Below are 16,647 nucleotides of genomic sequence, written 5' to 3'. Positions count from 1 at the left end.
GTCAAGCAAAAATAACTACATTAATTAGAAGGGCTTTGCAGAATAAAACTTAGGAGCTTATTCCAACTACTAATGAGAGTAGAAACGTATTTTGAGAATTATGTCATCTGGAAAGCATAATCTGTTTTATTATGAAGTGTATTGAATACCTTGGCTTAAAAATGACAAATCTGAGCTTTCTTTGCTTTCTTTTCTTCAGGCTTGACACCCAGTATTCCCACCTCGCCTTGCCCTACTATAAGATGTCTGGTTTGTCTATGGCTGAAGTTTTGGCTCGAGTGGACTGGGCAGTTGAGGATGGATCACAGAAATATGAGAGGGGGTTAATCTTTTACATTAGTCATTCACTTTATGAGAACCTGGATGAAGAATTAAGTGAAGTGAATATGGTTTTCTATTTAGTTATATCTAATATTTTTAAGTTTTTATTTTAGCAATTTATTTAATGTAATACCATTAAGAAGTCAAGTTCCAAATATTTTTGCTTGGTAATAGTTTCTTTTCCTAAAATGGTAACTAATGTGCCCCTTTCTTCATTAGTAATTATAGAATTATAGCTTGGAAAGGAATTTACAATCATCTTCTCATATATAGACAGAGAAATGTGGTCCATAGTGATTGAGTGACCTGTCCAACGTAACAGTTGCTTGTCTTTAAAAGAATGACACAGAAATGTAGGCATTGCTTCCTTCTCATCTGCAGCCCTTTCACAACCCTAGTCACCCCACTCTCCATGTGCCCAAAGCTTCACTTACAATATCCTGGCCTAGTGACCTTAACACATTATTAAGGATTATTTGTAGCCCCTCGTGTATTTTTTTCTTTTTTAAAATATGTTTCTATTGATTTTAGAGATAGAGGAACATTGATGTGAGAGAGAAACATTGATTGGTTGCCTCTGGTATGCACCGTGACTGGGGATTGAACCCCCAACCCAGGCTTGTGCCCTGACCCAGAATTAAAACAGCGACTCCCCAGTGTACAGGACAATGCCCAACCAATTGAGCCATACCAGCCAGGCCCTCGTGTATTTTTAAAAAGATGAATACAGATTTGCAAAGTTAAATACTGTGATACCAAACGTTTTAAGATTTTGAGAGAAATGAAATTTTTTAATAAATTACCCCATTAAGTATATTTTTTACTAATTTGTAATTTCTTATAGTGGACTTTTGAGTTTGATATAATCTAATATTTTCTTCTGAATGCTTGTTAAAGTTAGAAGTGCTGTCCACAATTCGGTACATACTTTCACTGCTTTTTCATTTTAACTCAGCAAAGAAATTACTTCAAGTAATCTGAGTTCTCCCACATTATCATCATCAACTCTGTCTTTTTAAATAAAAACATAATACTATAATTTTATTTTAATTGAAATGTTATATCTTAGCTTTGTATCATTATTTACTCCTGATTTTGTTGCTTTCTGTTGACTGACTGGCCTTTTATTTCTCATTCATACTCACCGAAGGAATTAGCAGTAAAAGTGGTTCAGATGTTTCACGTGGCTGAGCCAAAGCAGCTGCCCCATATCCTCTGTAGTCCTTCTATGAAGAATATTAACCCTCTAACTGCCATGAGCTATCTAAGGAAACTGGATACTTCCGGGTTTTCATCAATCTTAGTGACATTGACCAAGGCAGCAATGGCTCTGAAAATGGGAGATCTTGACATGTACAGAAATGAAGTGAAAAGCCATTCAGAGGTATGGTGCCCTGCCTGGTATTAACAGCAGGCTGAAATAAGACCGGTAGTCCTGAGGTGTTTAGCTTTCTTCTGGCTTATGGCTAGTTCATTTTTTCTTAGTCATAAAGGAAAATAGACTTAACATTATAAAGGAAGTGACCCAGAGGGAATGCTTGAGCTTTGGATCTGGCAAATAAAAAAGAATTATAAAAGGCAGCAGTGGGTATCCAAAGACCTTTCAACTTAGATACATTCAGAGCATGGGAAATACATAGGCTTTTTCCGAGCCGACAGCATGAGGGAATGCCATGCCCACTGAAATAGAGTGAAGTATATTCAAGTACAGCAGGTGGGATATTAGCTGTGAGTCTTAGGAGTCCAGTGGTTGCAGAAATAGCCTGCACTTGGGAAAATCACAAAGGACTATATGGAGGATTGGGCATTTGAATTATGTAGCGAAGAAAAGGTAGCTTTCCCTTGAAAGATAGGCCATTTGGGGGCATGAGCCAAAATGTTAATTATTGGGGGAAGAAATTATGAGGCAACATTAAGTGAACGATGTTCCAGGCCTATTCCCTTGCATATGTTCTCATTTAATTTTTGCAACAATGCTATAAGGTAGATGCTATTATACTTATTCTATAGATAAGGGAACTAAGCCAAAGAAAGGTTAAATAACTTGTTCAAGATGACACTGCTGGTGAGTGTAGAACCAGGATTTAAAGCAGGCAGGCTGTCTTCAGATCTGTGCTCCTATACTGTTGTTTTACTGCCTGACTATAGGCAAACACCCACAGTACGACTTTGGTTTCTAAAACAAGAAAAGCAGGAGTGCTTTATCATTATGAGAAGAGCAAGTCAACATTGAGGTATCCTTTACTTTGAAGAGTAGAATTCTAGAAAGATGAATTTTCTTTCCATAATTTTGAAAAAACTTAAGGTATATTATTATTAAATCAAATAAGTTTAAATATAAAGCTCTCTTCAAAAATAGGACATCTTGATGCTTAATTAAATATCAATAACTTTTATGAAGACAGTTAACTGATGTTCTTAAAGTAAGAACTGGTCTTTATAGTTAAAGAAAAAATTGAGATTCAAGTAAATTATTAATAGCTTAACCATGAATCTTGAATGCACTAGTATGTATTTATAAGATGAATGCAATGTACATTCTTTTGTTCCTAAATTTCTTTTTTATCTTTAGATGAAATTAGTATGTGGCTTTATTCTTGAACCTCGGCTATTGATTCAACAGAAGAAGGAACAGATGTTTCCAACTGAGCTTGCAGTTCACTTGAAAGAGACCCAGCCTGGGTTGCTTGTGGCTTCAATCCTGGGGTTGCAGAAGAACAACAAAATTGGGATTGAAGAAGCAGATTCCTTCTTTAAGGTTTGTCAATTTCCAAATGTAAATTGTTCTAGATAAAATTGGTGGGGGCCAGGGAGCAGAATAAGAGAAGTGAGTTTTTATTTGTTTATTGAAAAAAACCAAACTTAGACATAATCAATTTATAAAAGAATATATGTAGAAAATTTTCATCCATGCAAGCTCTAATTTGTTTCCTGTTAAAATGTCTTAAGTGTGCTGTGCCATGGCACTAATGTTAACGATAGGTTATGAAATGCATGGTCCACATGATGAAATGCTGTTTAAACCAGTTTTAACTCGATCAATACTATATTTATCTGTGATATGGGGGCTTGTTTCACACGTTCAAGGTGCTCTGTGGTAAGGATGGAGATACGATTCCTCAGCTCTTGGTAGACTTTTGGGAAGCTCAGCTGATAGCATGTCTCCCAGATGTGCTACTGCAGGAACTCTTTTTCAAGCTCACATCACAATACATCTGGAGATTATCGAAGAGGCAGCCCCCTGACACCATACCATTGCGAACATCAAAGGATCTGGTAAGATAATGGAATAATACATTACACATTACAATAATGTGCCTTCTTATTTTGAATGGCTTTAAATTAATACTAAGTTTTATCACCAGATATCTTTTTATATATATATATATCTTTATTGATTTCAGAGAGGAAGGGAGAGGGAAAGAGAAATAGAAACATCAATGATGAGAGAGAATCATTGATTGGCTGCCTTCTGCATGTCCCCTAATGGGGATCAAGCCCACAACTCAGGCACATGCCCTTGACCGGAATCGAACGTGGGACCCTTCAGTCCGCAGGCTGATGCTCTATCCACTGAGCCAAACCAACTAGGGCACCAGATATATTTTAAGCAGGAGTTAAAAGTACACTTCGAACTTGTCCATGGGTGAAGTTGCCCACATCCTATATCCTATATAATAAAAGGGTAGTATGCAAATTGACTCTAATAGTGGACCAACTGGGAAGGATCAGTTGCTATGACGTGCACTGACCACCAGGGGGCAGGCGCTCACCACAAGCCTGGCTGATGGCTGCGAGCACAGCAGTGGTGGCAGGAGCATCTCCTGCCTCCTCAGCAGCACTAACGATGTCCGACTGCCAGCTTAGGCCTGCTTCTGGACTGCAAGAGGATGCAGGCCAGGCTGAGGGACCCCTCCCGAGTGCACACATTTTGTGCACCGGGCCTCTAATTTTACATAATTTTGTATTCTAAAGAGTGCCTGTACTGTCTCTGACTTGCAGTGGTACCTCAGTAGTTAAAGCATGCGGGAAGAGGCTCTCCCAGAACATGTCTGTGCTTCCTAGGATGGCCATGAAGTAAAACACGAGAAAAGACATCTGCTGACCTCCCTTACATGTGAGGGACTGTGGAAAAGGATCTCATTATGTGCTCTCAGCCACACACATAAGAGCTGTTCTGTAGCCCTCATGGCAGCCCTCACCGCTGCTTTTACCCATCCTGCTCCTTTCCCCTACTAGCTTCTCTGCCTCTCATGGATGCCACAGCTAACTGAAAAAGACACTGACTTTTTGAATAAGAGGGCTTTTAGGGGAATCATCTTGAGAACTTATGGAGAGATTTTGTCTCCCAAGGAAAGTAGTAGAAATAAAAAATTATTTCCAATATTATTGTTAACTTCTTTAAAGTATAATTAGCTTAAAAGCACTATTGCTTTTTTTGCTAGAAAGGGCCTCCTTGGAATATTTTAAAATTTAAAGTATTAAGGAATATTCAGTGCAGATTTGTTCAGTGAGAAGCAGGAAGGCTGAAACTTTCCCCAGGGGAATAGATTCTAAATTACTTCCCTTCTCATTCTCAGGAAGGTGTATAATTAACTCTGCAACACGGCTGAGGACTAGTGATTGCTTGTTCTATTTAGCATGGATGAAGAACATCTGTTTTGTTGTATTATGTTTATATTAATTTCTTTTACTTTTTAGATAAACACCTGTAGCCATTATGGCTTAATCTATCCATGGGTTAATGTCTTAATAACATCTGATTCCTTAGCTGACAAAAATTATACAGAAGATCTCTCCAAATTACAGGTAAATGAAAATGCCTCTTTTTAATGAGTATACATATTACAATTTAATGTAGGATATAAATTTGTAGGACTTCAGATGTTGTGTTAATCTAGAATGTATAATTTTGAGGGGAAAATCCACAGGCATGCTCAGGAGCTCTCCTGCCTCTGCCTGAAACTGCTCACAGGAAGGCTGCTTTCGTTACCATAAATGAGTAAGCGCCCAAGTCTCATGACTGTCTTGGCTCTTTTTCAGCATGTGCTTGAAAACACTTTGTGAAATGCATATATGGCAAATGTTTAGCAGAGTTTTATTGCTATGATTCATGTTTTTTCAGTCTTCACTCATACATTTTAGGCCTCTAGCCCAATCTAGCCACTACTGTCTGTTTTGTAGGAAATTGTTCAAAGTAGCCAATTTATCTGGCTCCTGAAAGGATTAAAAAAAAAAAAAAAAAGAAAGAAAAGAAAAAGGAAGAAGTATGATCAGAGAGTGTAGATAATCCTGCAGGAATTCTGACTGTGACGGTGTTTTGACCAGAATGAGAAATAAAGTCTACATTTCACTTGGCGGACCAGGCTGGGCTAAATGTGGATATGATTTTGTTTAATAGTAGTTCAATGGTCCAAGGATCAAATAGAACCCAAAAATCTGTTTTGTTTGGTCGTCCAGGGTATCTACTAACATATAAAAATTAAGAATTCTGAGTTTCACTTTTCTCTTGAAAAATTCAGCACACCTGGTAACCCTGGGCCCTCATTGCCTAAGAACTGTGGGTTGGAGCCAGCCAGTGGCTGTCTGTCTTGCCGCTACAGTTTTTGGTCCAGACACTGAGCCTGTGGTGTCCAGTTTCCTTACACCCAGCTGCCTTTTGGCTTCCTTAGATTTTTTAGCTTGCAGCCCCTCATTTTCCCTGGGAACAGGTATAAGTGTGGTTATTGCTTATGGAAACCAAAATTGGGGATGGTGGTTGGGAGGGAAGCTCAGCAGGTAGTATTGCTTGGATAGCCTCTGTGTTGTCTCCAGAAATGGAGTTACATTCTTAAAAAAATCAACAGAGAAGAGTATTGTTGGTCCTCATTTTTAGTACCCTTATGATGTAGAGCTACTGAGCCTCAGGCTTGTTCATTCCACAGATATCCCTTGAACATATACTGTAAATTTGTACGGCATGGGACCAGGCAGTCAGGGCCTTGCTCTCCTGGAACATGTGCACTAATCACCTATTTAAATCATAATTGTAACAAGTGCTATTAAATCTCACCTGAGAAAGCATATTTGTAATCATTGCTTGAAAAAGTATAATATAGAGGTCTCTTAAAAAGGAGTCTTTGCTGTTAAAGGATAGAAATGTAGTCAGCCTAAACGTCTCTAAGTCACTTTCCTAATTATATCTCTTTCTAGATTATTTGTAGGTCAATTAGTCTTAGTTATTAAGAACAAAATAACTCTCAAGAAACAAGAAGATTTTATGTGGTTCTCACCTAGAGGAATGGGAAGGTTCAGGATCACCCAGAGAGGTTTCTCAAAATTGTATGACTCCCTCCACCCCCGCCTACCACCACCACACAAATTTGATGTGTCTCTTGTCCTCAGTCATTGTGACAGTATACATTTGTGCAAAAATTAAAATAAAAACAATATAGAAATCACTTACATTTCAAAAAGCTGCTGTCTGAAATGACACAGTAAGTAGTAAATGCCCTGCCCTTTGCCAAAATTGTCATGGGCCCCTCCCCTCCTTCCTTCCCGGACACCTCACCTTTAGAGCAGCAGTTGATTGAGTAGGTAGAGGAGCCCCAGAAGTCTGGATTTCAATCCTGCAGAGCCAGCTGAGGGCAAGGGATCTAAATCAGAGAAGGGAGTATCAGTGATGGGCAACCTTTTGAGCTTGGTGTGTCAAACTTCGCCAAAAAACTGAGCATAACTCGGGTAGTGTGTCACTTTGAGGAAAAAACATTATTTCGCAAATGTTTCATCCTCGGCATGCGGCCGCCTTAGTGGCCGCGTGTCATCAGAAATGGCTATGCGTGTTAGTGCTGACACGCGTGTCATAGGTTCGCCATCACTGGCAGTAAATGATACTTGTGCTGGGGGTGGAGAGGAGTCCATTTCCTATCCTAAAAGAACAATGGAGCAGTCTGCTAAGAAGCAGACAGCACTGGGAGTATTTTAAAGGGCAGTAGTAACCTTTGGACCATTTTTAAATTCAGTAATATATGTGTTGTCTGGTGTGTTTTACTTTTAAACTTCTTGATGATATGGATAAAACTAAGGAAAAGTTCATGAGTAATCATCTTGTACCAAGCTTTGACTAATTGCATTTTAACCATGCCTTGCTCCTTCCGATATAGAAATAATCTTTTCTGTTGGGAGATCTATGAGTGGCAAGTTATCACCTTATTTTGTGTTTGCTATCTTACTATCAGGAAATTATTCAGATGGGAAGGTGATTTTTAAACTTGCAGGAAGGAAAGCGATTGACCTTATTCTCCTAGCCATTCCTTGGTAGAGATTGGAATAAAATAAACGTGCTGACTATAAATAGATAGTTCATATTCTATATCCTCTTGTGAGCCTGAGAAGCTGTAGCAAAAAGGACACAGGAAGAAGAAAATCAGTATATGATCTTCTGATCTTTATCCAGAAGAAAGGTGGTAGAATAAAAAATATTACAGTTAAATAAAACAAAACAGTAGGACAGTTGGCCTTTGAGCATCATGGGTGTTGGGAGCACCAGCTGCCCGCACAATGGAAAATGCATATATAACTTGAGTTGACCCTCAGCATTGCCAGTTGACTCTTGTACGACGGGTTTGAACTGTGTGGGTAACTTGAAAAAAATCTGCATATACGTGGACCCATGCAGTTCAAATCCACAATACTAAGGGTCAATTGTATTTATAGTTTAAATACTTAGAAGTAAAATATCTGGGGTTACAGTTCTGAATACTGAAATAGTACCTGCTTTTTTATTCAGCTTGTGGCAAATGGTATTGATACAAATTATTAGGTTCTTAACAGTTGTGTTAGTTTTCTTAAATGTTAAATTTTATTTTGGTTATATGTGTAATGCATGCTTATTATAGAAACTTTTTGAAAATACAGGAAAAAGACACAAGTAGGCTTTGTCTTCCCATTCATGGAGCTGATCTCTGTCTCAAATTCTATGCTCTCCCAAAGGCATTTCTATATGTGTATGTACCTATGAAGATTTTATGAAACTGATCACGCTCTGAATATAATTTTGTATTAAGATGTTTTTACTCATCACTTTATCATGAGTATTTTGTCATTAAATGGCCTTTGAAAACAATTTTGGTGGCTATATAATATTCCATTATACAGATGCACCATAATTTACTTATCCCTTTTTGTGTAATATTTAGGTTGCTCCTACTTTTTCAGTATTATAAATATTCTTGTGGTGAACATCATTGGACATAAATCGTTGACCATGATGTTGATTATTTCCTTAGGATGGAGTCCCTAAAGCATTCCCATTAGTTTTTAAATGCAGACTATGCAAAGCAAATAAAATCATGTTATTTTTTAAATTATTGCTTTCTATCAAATAGATTGTTATTCTTCAAACTAGAGGTGGTTAAATATTATTTAATACTTCACTTAAGCTTAATGAGTATCATATATGTGTGCTCTAAAATTGCATTCTTCTTTTTATTAAAAATATTGTACTCTCATATGTTGTGCTCTAGATTTTGGGGTGCCTCCTTCCATAACTTTTCACTTTTCTGTTCATAGTCTCTTATATGTGGCCCTTCATTTGACATAGCTTCCATTGTTCCGTTCTTGGAGCCCCTCTCGGAAGACACTGTTGCTGGCCTGAGTGTCCAGGTTCTGTGCCGGACGCGCCTGAAAGAGTATGAGCAGTGCATAGACACACTGCTAGAGAGGTGTCCAGAGGCGGTCATTCCATATGCTAATCATGAACTGAAAGAAGAGAATCGGGTATGCTTTTCAGATTACATTTTCTAGATCAGTGATAATCAGATTTGATCATCTTGTTGCCTTTTCTGCAAAATGGAGACAGATTAATGCCAGTCCAGCTTCACAGGACTGTGGAGGTCAAATGGGCAGATGTATTTAACATGCTATGTGTTTTGAGTACTGTTAGGGGCTATTAAAATGTATGGTGATGGTATGTTATCTTCATTAAAAATCACTCATTTGAAGATGAAGTAGGCTATTTCCCGTAATGATAATGGGAAAATATTTTTCTGGGCTACGTGGTCTTTAGTTTAGAAATTAGAGATCTAGACTTTAGTCCTTTTTTTTTCCTTCCTTCCTTTCTTCTTGCTACCTCAGAGATAATCCAGGACATGTCTGTGTTTCTTCATGAACATAGCTGTGTACTTATGCACAGTATACATACTATTAGATTTTCACACTACAAATCTGACTTCCATGTTATAGTTTAACCAGAAGTCTGGCTGCTGATACAACTTCTGTTATAATAAAGTTGCCACCTTAACCAAAATGATGCATTTTTGTCCAGTACTTTCCTGCACAATCTTCTCATTCTTTTTGGAAATCTTAATGTAAAATGCAGCAAACTTAAAATTTATTCATTTTTTCTAAGATAGACTTTGTGGTGGAAAAAACTGCTGCCTGAACTTTGTCGGAGAATAAAATGTGGTGGAGAGAAATATCAACTTTACCTGTCATCATTAAAAGGTAAAATGATCATTTTTGCTTGATTATATATTTAATTGCATCTTAGCTTTAGTTTCCATAATTTGTTGAAGCCCTGCTTTCTCGAGTTTTTTCATCTGATTCTCAAGTGAGGTGAAGAGGTTCTCCTAATCGGCTGGAGCTGACTTTCAGCGTTCACACTCCCCCATTGCTTTTGACATGCATTCATCTCTTCTAGCTACAGAGCTGACCCTTTCAGTTAATCTTTTCAAACATAAGTTATCATAGTACCAGAAACTCACAACCTCAGGATTTCAAAAATTGGAATTTTCATTAATACAATTACATTTTTATTAGTGCTTAATTTACTTCATGTAGGAAATTAAAATGGTTATCATTATTAATCATAATTATAAGCAAGTATTGAAGAATTACAAAGTTCTCAAGGATTTAAAAGTGGAGTGTCTCTAAATTATGCAGTATTTTATAGCATTGGTAGTTATTTTTTAAATTTTCAAAATAATCCTTTGTAAATCTTGATAGATACGTGGTTATCAAGTTCTTACTCTTGTGTTTATATCACTACTTAATTGTTGGCCTGATGACAGAGGGTGTGGTTACATTGATTCCAGTGTTGGAGTTGTATTTTCTAGCAGAGCTCATTGGTCTTTAAAGTGTTAGGCCGAACCAGCAGTTATTGGAAGGAGTTTTTCTGAAAATCTCCCTTCATGATTGGGAGGAGGTGACTATACACTAACGTATTGTGGTGATTGTTTTTTGGTTTTCAAAAGATGGAAGTGTCAGGTGTTTGATTGCCTGGCCCACCTGCATCACATTTATCACATAATTTTGAACTTATGGTTTGTGTTAGTGGATCACTTTCCAGTGCAGAGAGCCCACATCTTCACACCTCAGGCACATCATTACCTTACTCAAAAGACTCTTTATCATTTTTTAAATGTGTATTTTTCTTTAATTAAATTTATTGGGGTGACATTCTATATAATAAAAGGCAAGAGGCGTCACGACTGGAAGGACCAGCGACCAGACCACCACAGCCCCTTAGAGGGCTAGCCCCGCCCCCAAGCAAGTGGTTAGGGGCAATCAGGCAGGCAGGCAGAGTGGTTAGGGGAGATCAGGCAGGCAGACCAGTGGTTAGGGGAGATCAGGTAGGCAGATGGCCCCTCGCTGGACTGGCCCCGCCCCCAAGAAAGCAGTTAGGGGTGATCAGGTAGACAGGTAAGTGGTTAGGGGTGATTAGGTAGGCAGGTGAGCACTAAGGGGCGATCAGGCAGGCAGGAAGAGTGGTTAGGGGAGATCAGGTAGGCAGGCGAGCAGTTAGGGGCGATCAGGTAGGCAGATGGCCCCTCGCAGGGCTGGCCCCACCCCCCAGCAAAGAAAGAGAGAGGCCCAATGAGGCTGGGTCCCGGGCCCGGGTGAGGCCACGCGCCCCTGGGTCTGGGAGAGGCCACGGGCCCCTGGGTCTGGGTGAGGCCACGCGCCCCTGGGTCTGGGTGAGGCCACGCCCCTGGGTCCGGGTGAGGCCTCGCGCCCCTGGGTCCGGGTGAAGCTGGATCTCGGGTCCGGGTGAGGCCGTGTGCTCCTGGGTCCGGGTGAGGCCACGCGCCCCTGGGTCCGGGTGAAGCTGGATCCCGGGTCCGGGTGAGGCCGTGTGCCCCTGGACCCGGGTGAGGCCACACGCCCCTGGGTCCGGGTGAGGCCACACGCCCCTGGGTCCGGGTGAAGCCGGATCCTGGGTCCGGGTGAGGCCGTGAGCCCCTGGATCCGGGTGAGGCTGGGTCCTGGGTCCGGGTGAGGCTGCGCGCCCCTGGGTCCAGGTGAGGCCCTGCGCCCCTGGGTCCGGGTGAGGCCACGCGCCCCTGGGTCCAGGTGAAGCTGGATCCCGGGTCCGGGTGAGGCTGTGTGCCCCTGGATCCGGGTGAGGCTTGGTCCCGGGTCTGAGTGAGGCCGCGCGCCCCTGGGTCCGGGTGAGGCTGTGTCCCGGGTCCGGGTGAGGCCACGCGCACCTAGGTCAGGGTGAGGCCACGCGCCCCTGGGTCTGGGAGAGGCCACGCGCCCCTGGGTCCGGGTGAGGCCACATGCCCCTGGGTCCGGGTGAAGCTGGATCCCGGGCCCGGGTGAGGCCGTGCGCCCCTGGATCCGGGTGAGGCCACGCGCCCCTTGGTCCGGGTGAAGCTAGATCCCGGGTCTGGGTGAGGCTGTGTGCCCCTGGATCCAGATGAGGCTGGGTCCCGGGCCCGGGTGAGGCCACACGCCCCTGGGTCTGGGAGAGGCCACGGGCCCCTGGGTCCGGGTGAGGCCACGCGCCCCTGGGTCCGGGTGAGGCTGGGTCCTGGGTCCGGGTGAGGCTGCGCGCACCTGGGTCTGGGTGAGGCCACGCATCCCTGGGTCCGGGTGAGGCCTCGCGCCCCTGGGTCCGGGTGAAGCTGGATCCTGGGTCCGGGTGAGGCTGTGAGCCCCTGGATCCGGGTGAGGCTGGGTCCCGGGTCCGGGTGAGGCTGTGAGCCCCTGGATCCGGGTGAGGCTGGGTCCCGGGTCCGGGTGAGGCTGCGCGCACCTGGGTCCGGGTGAAGCCACACGCCCCTGGGTCCGGGTGAGGCCACGCGCCCCTTGGTCCGGGTGAAGCTAGATCCCGGGTCCGGGAGAGGCCGTGTGCCCCTGGATCCAGATGAGGCTGGGTCCCGGGCCCGGGTGAGGCCACGCGCCCCTGGGTCTGGGAGAGGCCACGGGCCCCTGGGTCCGGGTGAGGCACGCGCCCCTGGGTCCGGGTGAAGCTGGATCCTGGGTCCGGGTGAGGCCGTGAGCCCCTGGATCCGGGTGAGGCTGGGTCCTGGGTCCGGGTGAGGCTGCGCGCACCTGGGTCCGGGTGAGGCCACGCATCCCTGGGTCCGGGTGAGGCCTCACGCCCCTGGGTCCTGGTGAAGCTGGATTCTGGGTCCGGGTGACGCCGTGAGCCCCTGGATCCGGGTGAGGCTGGGTCCCGGGTCCGGGTGAGGCTGCGCGCACCTGGGTCCGGGTGAGGCCACGCATCCCTGGGTCCGGGTGAGGCCTCGCGCCCCTGGGTCCGGGTGAAGCTGGATCCTGGGTCCGGGTGAGGCTGTGAGCCCCTGGATCCGGGTGAGGCTGGGTCCCGGGTCCGGGTGAGGCTGTGCGCACCTGGGTCCGGGTGAGGCTGGGTCCCGGGTCCGGGTGAGGCCTCGCGCCCCTGGGTCCGGGTGAAGCTGGATCCCGGGTCCGGGTGAGGCCGGATCCCGGGTCCGGGTGAGGCCGTGTGCCCCTGGACTCGGGTGAGGCCACACGCCCCTGGGTCCGGGTGAGGCCACACGCCCCTGGGTCCGGGTGAAGCTGGATCCCGGGTCCGGGTGAGGCTGTGTGCCCCTGGATCCGGGTGAGGCTTGGTCCCGGGTCCGAGTGAGGCCGCGCGCCCCTGGGTCCGGGTGAGGCTGTGTCCCGGGTCCGGGTGAGGCCACGCGCACCTAGGTCAGGGTGAGGCCACGCGCCCCTGGGTCTGGGAGAGGCCACGCGCCCCTGGGTCCGGGTGAGGCCACATGCCCCTGGGTCCGGGTGAAGCTGGATCCCGGGCCCGGGTGAGGCCGTGCGCCCCTGGATCCGGGTGAGGCCACGCGCCCCTTGGTCCGGGTGAAGCTAGATCCCGGGTCTGGGTGAGGCTGTGTGCCCCTGGATCCAGATGAGGCTGGGTCCCGGGCCCGGGTGAGGCCACACGCCCCTGGGTCTGGGAGAGGCCACGGGCCCCTGGGTCCGGGTGAGGCCACGCGCCCCTGGGTCCGGGTGAGGCTGGGTCCTGGGTCCGGGTGAGGCTGCGCGCACCTGGGTCTGGGTGAGGCCACGCATCCCTGGGTCCGGGTGAGGCCTCGCGCCCCTGGGTCCGGGTGAAGCTGGATCCTGGGTCCGGGTGAGGCTGTGAGCCCCTGGATCCGGGTGAGGCTGGGTCCCGGGTCCGGGTGAGGCTGTGAGCCCCTGGATCCGGGTGAGGCTGGGTCCCGGGTCCGGGTGAGGCTGCGCGCACCTGGGTCCGGGTGAAGCCACACGCCCCTGGGTCCGGGTGAGGCCACGCGCCCCTTGGTCCGGGTGAAGCTAGATCCCGGGTCCGGGAGAGGCCGTGTGCCCCTGGATCCAGATGAGGCTGGGTCCCGGGCCCGGGTGAGGCCACGCGCCCCTGGGTCTGGGAGAGGCCACGGGCCCCTGGGTCCGGGTGAGGCACGCGCCCCTGGGTCCGGGTGAAGCTGGATCCTGGGTCCGGGTGAGGCCGTGAGCCCCTGGATCCGGGTGAGGCTGGGTCCTGGGTCCGGGTGAGGCTGCGCGCACCTGGGTCCGGGTGAGGCCACGCATCCCTGGGTCCGGGTGAGGCCTCGCGCCCCTGGGTCCTGGTGAAGCTGGATTCTGGGTCCGGGTGACGCCGTGAGCCCCTGGATCCGGGTGAGGCTGGGTCCCGGGTCCGGGTGAGGCTGCGCGCACCTGGGTCCGGGTGAGGCCACGCATCCCTGGGTCCGGGTGAGGCCTCGCGCCCCTGGGTCCGGGTGAAGCTGGATCCTGGGTCCGGGTGAGGCTGTGAGCCCCTGGATCCGGGTGAGGCTGGGTCCCGGGTCCGGGTGAGGCTGTGCGCACCTGGGTCCGGGTGAGGCTGGGTCCCGGGTCCGGGTGAGGCCTCGCGCCCCTGGGTCCGGGTGAAGCTGGATCCCGGGTCCGGGTGAGGCCGGATCCCGGGTCCGGGTGAGGCCGTGTGCCCCTGGACTCGGGTGAGGCCACACGCCCCTGGGTCCGGGTGAGGCCACACGCCCCTGGGTCCGGGTGAAGCTGGATCCCGGGTCCGGGTGAGGCTGTGTGCCCCTGGATCCGGGTGAGGCTTGGTCCCGGGTCCGAGTGAGGCCGCGCGCCCCTGGGTCCGGGTGAGGCTGTGTCCCGGGTCCGGGTGAGGCCACGCGCACCTAGGTCAGGGTGAGGCCACGCGCCCCTGGGTCTGGGAGAGGCCACGCGCCCCTGGGTCCGGGTGAGGCCACATGCCCCTGGGTCCGGGTGAAGCTGGATCCCGGGCCCGGGTGAGGCCGTGCGCCCCTGGATCCGGGTGAGGCCACGCGCCCCTTGGTCCGGGTGAAGCTAGATCCCGGGTCTGGGTGAGGCTGTGTGCCCCTGGATCCAGATGAGGCTGGGTCCCGGGCCCGGGTGAGGCCACACGCCCCTGGGTCTGGGAGAGGCCACGGGCCCCTGGGTCCGGGTGAGGCCACGCGCCCCTGGGTCCGGGTGAGGCTGGGTCCTGGGTCCGGGTGAGGCTGCGCGCACCTGGGTCTGGGTGAGGCCACGCATCCCTGGGTCCGGGTGAGGCCTCGCGCCCCTGGGTCCGGGTGAAGCTGGATCCTGGGTCCGGGTGAGGCTGTGAGCCCCTGGATCCGGGTGAGGCTGGGTCCCGGGTCCGGGTGAGGCTGTGAGCCCCTGGATCCGGGTGAGGCTGGGTCCCGGGTCCGGGTGAGGCTGCGCGCACCTGGGTCCGGGTGAAGCCACACGCCCCTGGGTCCGGGTGAGGCCACGCGCCCCTTGGTCCGGGTGAAGCTAGATCCCGGGTCCGGGAGAGGCCGTGTGCCCCTGGATCCAGATGAGGCTGGGTCCCGGGCCCGGGTGAGGCCACGCGCCCCTGGGTCTGGGAGAGGCCACGGGCCCCTGGGTCCGGGTGAGGCACGCGCCCCTGGGTCCGGGTGAAGCTGGATCCTGGGTCCGGGTGAGGCCGTGAGCCCCTGGATCCGGGTGAGGCTGGGTCCCGGGTCCGGGTGAGGCCGCGCGCACCTGGGTCCGGGTGAGGCCACGCATCCCTGGGTCCGGGTGAGGCCTCGCGCCCCTGGGTCCTGGTGAAGCTGGATTCTGGGTCCGGGTGACGCCGTGAGCCCCTGGATCCGGGTGAGGCTGGGTCCCGGGTCCGGGTGAGGCCGCGCGCACCTGGGTCCGGGTGAGGCCACGCATCCCTGGGTCCGGGTGAGGCCTCGCGCCCCTGGGTCTGGGTGAAGCTGGATCCTGGGTCCGGGTGAGGCCGTGTGCCCCTGGATCCGGGTGAGGCTGGGTCCCGGGTCCGGGTGAGGCTGTGCGCACCTGGGTCCGGGTGAGGCTGGGTCCCGGGTCCGGGTGAGGCCTCGCGCCCCTGGGTCCGGGTGAAGCTGGATCCCGGGTCCGGGTGAGGCCGGATCCCGGGTCCGGGTGAGGCCGTGTGCCCCTGGACTCGGGTGAGGCCACACGCCCCTGGGTCCGGGTGAGGCCACACGCCCCTGGGTCCGGGTGAAGCTGGATCCCGGGTCCGGGTGAGGCTGTGTGCCCCTGGATCCGGGTGAGGCTTGGTCCCGGGTCCGAGTGAGGCCGCGCGCCCCTGGGTCCGGGTGAGGCTGTGTCCCGGGTCCGGGTGAGGCCACGCGCACCTAGGTCAGGGTGAGGCCACGCGCCCCTGGGTCTGGGAGAGGCCACGCGCCCCTGGGTCCGGGTGAGGCCACATGCCCCTGGGTCCGGGTGAAGCTGGATCCCGGGCCCGGGTGAGGCCGTGCGCCCCTGGATCCGGGTGAGGCCACGCGCCCCTTGGTCCGGGTGAAGCTAGATCCCGGGTCTGGGTGAGGCTGTGAGCCCCTGGATCCGGGTGAGGCTGGGTCCTGGGTCCGGGTGAGGCTGCGCGCACCTGGGTCCGGGTGAGGCCACGCATCCCTGGGTCCGGGTGAGGCCTCGCGCCCCTGGGTCCTGGTGAAGCTGGATTCTGGGTCCGGGTGACGCCGTGAGCCCCTGGATCCGGGTGAGGCTGGGTCCCGGGTCCGGGTGAGGCTGCGCGCACCTGGGTCCGGGTGAGGCCACGCATCCCTGGGTCCGGGTGAGGCCTCG

General features: G+C 50.2%; 1 protein-coding gene across 3 annotated transcripts in view; it reads left to right on the top strand.

The window, feature by feature from the left end:
• HPS3 (HPS3 biogenesis of lysosomal organelles complex 2 subunit 1) overlaps positions 1–16,647 on the top strand; it is a 72,966-nt gene that overhangs the window by 39,591 nt on the left and 16,728 nt on the right. For 2 of the 3 annotated variants that reach the window (XM_054714112.1, XM_008159004.3), the window contains 7 exons: positions 200–380; positions 1,472–1,705; positions 2,894–3,079; positions 3,409–3,597; positions 5,023–5,130; positions 8,872–9,078; positions 9,714–9,804. In XM_054714112.1, coding sequence (XP_054570087.1) covers positions 200–380; positions 1,472–1,705; positions 2,894–3,079; positions 3,409–3,597; positions 5,023–5,130; positions 8,872–9,078; positions 9,714–9,804 — 1,196 coding nt within the window. Of the gene's footprint in view, positions 1–199; positions 381–1,471; positions 1,706–2,893; positions 3,080–3,408; positions 3,598–5,022; positions 5,131–8,871; positions 9,079–9,709; positions 9,805–16,647 lie in introns of all 3 variants that reach the window. The other variant, XR_003614986.2, reaches the window with a different exon arrangement.

This window comes from Eptesicus fuscus, chromosome 3 (genome assembly GCF_027574615.1).
Source record: "Eptesicus fuscus isolate TK198812 chromosome 3, DD_ASM_mEF_20220401, whole genome shotgun sequence".
NCBI classification, from domain to species: domain Eukaryota; kingdom Metazoa; phylum Chordata; class Mammalia; order Chiroptera; family Vespertilionidae; genus Eptesicus; species Eptesicus fuscus.
The sequence above is the reverse complement of the archived record's forward strand: the minus strand, read 5'-3'. Positions and strand labels throughout refer to the sequence as shown.